The 5,568-nt window shown below is 64.0% G+C and overlaps 1 protein-coding gene across 1 annotated transcript; it reads left to right on the top strand.

The window, feature by feature from the left end:
- Positions 1-12: 12 nt before the first annotated feature.
- CD151 (CD151 molecule (Raph blood group)) lies at positions 13-1,784 on the top strand. The gene is made up of 6 exons (XM_069107980.1): positions 13-45; positions 206-280; positions 598-702; positions 882-1,040; positions 1,310-1,396; positions 1,482-1,784. Exons 1-6 carry the CDS (start codon positions 13-15, stop codon positions 1,539-1,541), a joined length of 519 nt encoding a protein of 172 aa, XP_068964081.1. The 3' UTR covers positions 1,542-1,784.
- Positions 1,785-5,568: the final 3,784 nt, after the last annotated feature.

Raw genomic sequence — 5,568 nt, 5'->3', positions numbered from 1 at the left:
GGCTGTGTGAGCATGGGGCTTGGAGATCTGTGGCCTCACCTCCACGTCCGCTCTTCCCCTCCCCCTCCCTTCCCCCCCCCCCTCCCCTCCCCCCCCTCCCTCCCCTCCCCTCCCTCTGCCAGAGTCGGGCGGGGGGCAAGGGCTGTGTGAGCATGGGGCTTGGAGATCTGTGGCCTCACCCCCTCTCTCCCTGTTTGCCCTCCAGTATTTCATCCTGCTCCTTCTCATCTTTCTGCTTGAGGTCATTGCGGGCATCCTGGCTTACATCTATTACCAGCAGGTGGGTCGGGGGGCACGGGGACAGGGCCTGGGGGGATTTCCTTGGGCCAAGAGGAGTCTTCTCCACCAGCTTCTTGGCTCCTAGAGAGTTCGGGGGTCCTCAGAGGGGCCAGAGGCCAGAGCTGAGCCCAAACCTTCCCGGCTCTGAGTGGCTCTGTTGGCCAGCCCGCATCGCCTCTGTGCCTGTGGTGGCACAAATGTTTCCAAAGGACTGACTCCAGTACTGGGACCAGAACAATGGGGGCTACCTGCCTCCCCTGAAAGGAGGTCAGAGGCCGGGGTTCTAGGTTCATGGCCTGCCCCCTTCCTCGCTTCCAGCTGAGCTCCGAGCTGAAGGATAACCTCAAGGACACCATGGTCCAGAAATACCACCAGCCTGGGCACGAAGGGGTGACTGTGGCTGTAGACAAACTCCAGCAGAAGGTTGGTGTGTGTGGCCTGCCCTTGCCCCTTGCCACCTGCTTCTGTCCTTGGGCCTGTGCCCTCAGACGGCTGGGGCTTCCTCTGCCCGCCTCTCCCCAGCCTTGTTCAGGGCCTTTCCCAGCCTCCTGTCTGCCCTGTGCCCTGGCCTCACTTCAGCCTCCCTTTTGCCACTCACTTAGTTCCATTGCTGTGGGAGCAACAGCTCTGGGGACTGGCAGGAGAGCGTGTGGATTCGGTCTGGGGAGGCCGATGGCCGGAAGTTTCCTGATAGTTGCTGTAAGACCATTGTGGAAGGCTGCGGGCAGCGGGACCATGCATCCAACATCTATAAAGTGGAGGTAAGTGGGGTCTGTGAGGGGAGGGAGGAAGAGGTGGAGAAACGATTGCCCCGGGGGTCCAGGCCACCAGTTGCCCCCTCCCACTCTGCCATGGCCTGTCCAGGGGTCCTGGCTGCCATCCAGGGATCCTGGCTGCTCTATCCCACCCCTTGATGGCCTGCCCCGGGGGTCCTGGTGGGATCCTGGCCCCAGTATCCCTTGGGAGGCTGTTTGGCTAAGGGTAGCATTCAGGGCCTTTGGACCTCCTCAGAAGGCTTCTCTCTCCCCAGGGTGGCTGTATCACGAAACTGGAGAAGTTCATTCAGGAGCACCTGAACATCATTGGGGCCATGGGCCTGGGCATCGCCGGTGTGCAGGTGAGGGCCAGGGCGGGGCTGGGCCTGGCCTGGGGAGCAGGGGGTACTCTTAGCCCCCTCCAACCTCCTTCTGCTTCTTCCCCAGATCTTTGGAATGATTTTCACCTGCTGTCTGTACAAAAGCCTGAAGCTAGAGCATTACTAGGGCCCCGGGGCTGGGGCCGGGGCCAGGGCGTGTTCACAGGGGCATCGTCCGGCCTCCACACTAAGTTATTGCCACCTTTCTTTCTCTTTTTGTACTCAAGCTACTCAAGCCAAGTGTGACTACGAGGGTGAATCTGCTGACTGGGGGGTGGCGACAGTGGGGGAGCCTCAGCCCTGCCTGCCTCCCCCCCAAACACCGACCCTTCCCTGGCTGCCTGGCTGCCCTAACTTGCTAACAACCCTAAAGCCTGTGTGAGGCCACCAGGCCCAGGGCCACTGGGCTGGGATGTGGCCTCCAACAGTGGGGGGCTGACCCCATCTCTCCTCATCCACTGGAGACCCAACCCTGCCTTAGTGGGGAAGAGGGTGGAGGGGGCCTCCTGGGTCCCCCAATTTCAGGCTGGGGGGGGGCCTCCTTGTCTCTAGGCTGACCTAGCCTCAGCCTTGTGACCCCAGGGGTGGATTCAAGTGCCTTGAGATGGGCCCCAATGAGACTGTCTGTGCCTTCTGTGGAAAAGGGTGGCAGGGGAGGAAGGTGTGTCCCACTCCCCCTGCCCTGGCAGAGGCCCATGTGGCCACGTTGTTGGAGGTGGGTGGGTGTGGACAGGACCCGTGCATCCCTACTGTCCCTGAATCTGAGGCTTGGCCAGGCTCCCATAGGGTTGCTTAGATACTCGGTCGGGGGTGGGAGGAGCTGGACTATGAGATGGCCACAGGGGGGCCTTCTAACTGTCTGTGCCTCTGGGATGTTTTAAGTAAAACCTTCTCCTAACCATCCATCAGCTGCTCCCTTTCTGGGGGGGAGAGTGTGGGTCCCACAGGGCCCAGGTGTGGCTGCAATGGAGGAAGGAGGGCACCCCCCTTTCCCCTCCCTACCAGTTGGACTGGCCAAGTCCAGGACCAAACCTGAAGACAGGGCAAGAGCAGTGATACAGTGACCATGCTGGTGCACACATGCATTTAGTAACTGCCCACTGTATGCTAGGCCCTGGAGGAGCTGAGACTTTCATCCATCCCAGAGATCTGGACTGAAGACCACAGGGAGCAGGGGTGGAGGCTGCCCACCTGGAGAGAGGCAGGGGCAGAGTGGCAGAGGCCAGGTGGGGGCAGGGCCCCAGAGGCTTGGGATGCCCGGCAGCACCTAGCAGCTGGGATGAGTGAAGGAGGAACCTGGGGCCCTAGACAGCTAGAGGCAAGTCTGGAGGAGGGGAGGGGCAGCTAAGGGTGTAAGGAGTTCAAATTCAGATCCTGCTTCCTGGCTGCAACTTCACTGCCTGCTTCTCCATCTGTAAAATGGGCACAACGAACCCCCTCCCCGCCTTGGCTGTGAGGACCAAGTCTCTAATGCTGCCCTACCACCACTCACACGAGTGGCCCTCTCCTGATGATTGCATTTGTCTTGGCAATATGTAATTCCAAGAACCTGTAGTGTGCATGTGTCTCTGCCCAGGGCTGCCTCCTGCCTGGGCAGGAGTGTAAAAAGGGAGGAAGTAAGTCAGTAAAGCCAACCAGCACCAGCCGGCTGTGACTGAGTGTGACAGTGTATGCCTTGAGCCGCCCCCAGAACCCTCCCCCACCTCCCTGCCTCCTCAGGGGAGGGAGAGGAACCAGCTGGATCACCAGCAAGACTTCCTGTTCTCTTCTGCCACTGGGAATCCTCTCTGGTCCAGCTCAGGTTTGGAGTCTTGAGGAAATCTGAGGCCAGGGATCCAGGCACACAAAACCCTGGGCTCAGGGGACCAGGGTGGTCAAGGGCAGGTGAGGGGATTGTGTGGGCCAGAGCAAGGCTGAAGGCTTCCTGGAGGAGCCTGCATGCCCTCAATTGAACAAGAAAGGTGGAAGGAAACCTTAGAGGGCTGCTGGTGGACTCAGGCCTGCCCACTGCTCCCAAGGTTTGGGGGCCTGTGGGTAGCTGACCAAGGCCCTCACAGACCCTTGGTCCTCCTGGGCCGGGTGTCCAGGGAGAGCCCCTTCTGGCAAGGGGAGCCATGTGGTCACACCCATACCTTGGCAGCTCAGCTGGGGAAGGAAGAGACCAGACAAGCCTCAGAGCCGCGGTTTGCAGGAGGGTCCTGGGGGCTCCGTGGCATAGACACGCCTCATGCCAGCCTCCAGCTTCCTCCTTGCTATGGTTAGAGCTCACCTCATGGGGAAACTGCCGCTCCCCTGGAGCAGGGCCCAAGCACAGCCCCACTCCCAGTGCGGGGAGGAGAGGGTACCTCAGGCCGGGGCACCTGGGCGATGTCCTGCAGGCCCACCCCCACAGGACCCCCCAAGGGGTTGAGACCCTTCCCACGGCTGACACAAAGAGCTATCACAACCGCTTTTCCAAGGGCGGGTTTATTGCCACCTCTGTGGCGGACAGCGGGGCCGGGCCTTCTCCATGTAACGTGGACCGGGGCCTTGCCCTCGGGCTCCTCCACGCTGCAAAGGGCAGATCCCTGGCCGATCGGGCCTTCGCCGCTCACTTCTCCAGCGGCGCGTAGTTGAGCAGCTTCTCGATCAGGTCCACGTGGGCCAGCAGCATGCGGCGGCAGCAGTAGCGCTTCAGGCCCAGGGCGTCCAGGGCGTCCCTGCAAGGAGACCATGAGAGCCGGGAAGGAGGCCCCGCCCTCCCCGGCCCGGCCCCGCCCCCTCCCCGGCCCGGCCCCGCCCCACCCCCGCCCCTCCCCCGCGGGTGTGCGGAGGTCCACAAGCACTGGGGGGGAGGGGCTGTAGGGACTCCCACTGCCCAGAGGAGGAAACTGAGGCAGGCCCCAGCGGGTTCCCCCCAGGGCGGCGCCTACCCTTCCGTGTACTCCGCCTGCAGCAGCCCCAGGTAGGCCTCCCACTTGTTGCCCACGATCTTGCCGCACGTGAAGCAGCGCACCGGGATGATCATGGCGAGGGCGGGGAGGCGGCGGCACCGGCAGCAGGCACACGCTCGCACGACCCTCCTTTTCGGCCCCTTTCCGCCCCGCTTCCGCTTCCGGCGCCGGAGCCCCTCCCCTCTCTGGCCGCTCCCACCGTCTCGAATGGGGGAGAGTCCAAGAAGTGGCCCCCCCCCCCCCGGCACGCCGATGGCTTCGCCCGCAGCTACGGCGGCCCACGCAGGCCAAAAGACCCTGGCTGGAACCCGGGCGCGTTTCTCGCGCGGGATTTGAGTGACAGCTGGGAGGCGGCAGCGGAGCCTGCACTTAGAGCCGGAGCCGAGGCCGAGCCGGAGTCGCCGCTGCCGCCGCCCGCGCGTATGTAGTTCACTCCTTCGCTCGGGGCAGCGCGGGGTGGGCTTCTCTGGAGCCGAGCAGACCACCTCGACCCTGGACGGCGCAACTGGTGGAGGCGCCGCCCCCTGGAACGCGCGCGGTGGCTGGAACCTGTTGCATACGGAGCGCCGTCGGGGCATCGGGCCAGATTTTGGCCACGGGGCCTTGGGGGAAACTTTCTGCCCCGGCCGGCTGGGTGGGGGGCACGGGCAGGGAAGAGGCTGACGCCCTGTGCTGTCGACAGCCCTTCTCAACTTCTGCTCCTTGGAGACTGGGGAATGGACGCGCTGACCTCGGGGACCCGGGAGAGATCCCGACCTCTCTCATCCACCTTCAGGCCCGGAACTGGGTGCTCCGGGAAGGACCGAGGGGAGGACTTGGAGCCTCCCTGCTGCGGCCCCTGCCCCCAGGGGGTCGTCATCCCGGCCATCCCCCTGCCTCCAGCTCTCCCAGTGGGGGGGCTCCGCTCCCCTCCTCCTCCGCCGCCTCCGCCCGAAGGTCCCCTTCGCCTAATTGGCTTCAGATGGAAGGCGGAGGGTGGGAGTGGGGGTGGGCTGGGGCAGGGGGTGGCCTCCAGGCACAGGGGTTAGAAGGGATGCTGCCAGGAGAGCCGGAGCAGGAGGCGGCCCTGACGCCGGCCTCTTCGCTCCTTTGCAGGCTCGTCCGTCCCGTCCGTCCGTCCGTCCCGTGCCTCTGCTCGTGGCTCTGGGGGACCCGCGGAAGGCTGCTTGGGGCAGGGGGGCACCGGAGCTCCTGGCCCAGGTGAGTGGCTGCGAATCCCCC

This window comes from Petaurus breviceps, unplaced genomic scaffold, assembly GCF_028583685.1.
Source record: "Petaurus breviceps papuanus isolate PSGF00001 unplaced genomic scaffold, PetGlider_PUasm1.0 90317, whole genome shotgun sequence".
Classification (NCBI taxonomy): domain Eukaryota; kingdom Metazoa; phylum Chordata; class Mammalia; order Diprotodontia; family Petauridae; genus Petaurus; species Petaurus breviceps.
Note: the sequence above shows the minus strand (reverse complement) of the source record. Positions and strands in the feature narration are given on the sequence as shown.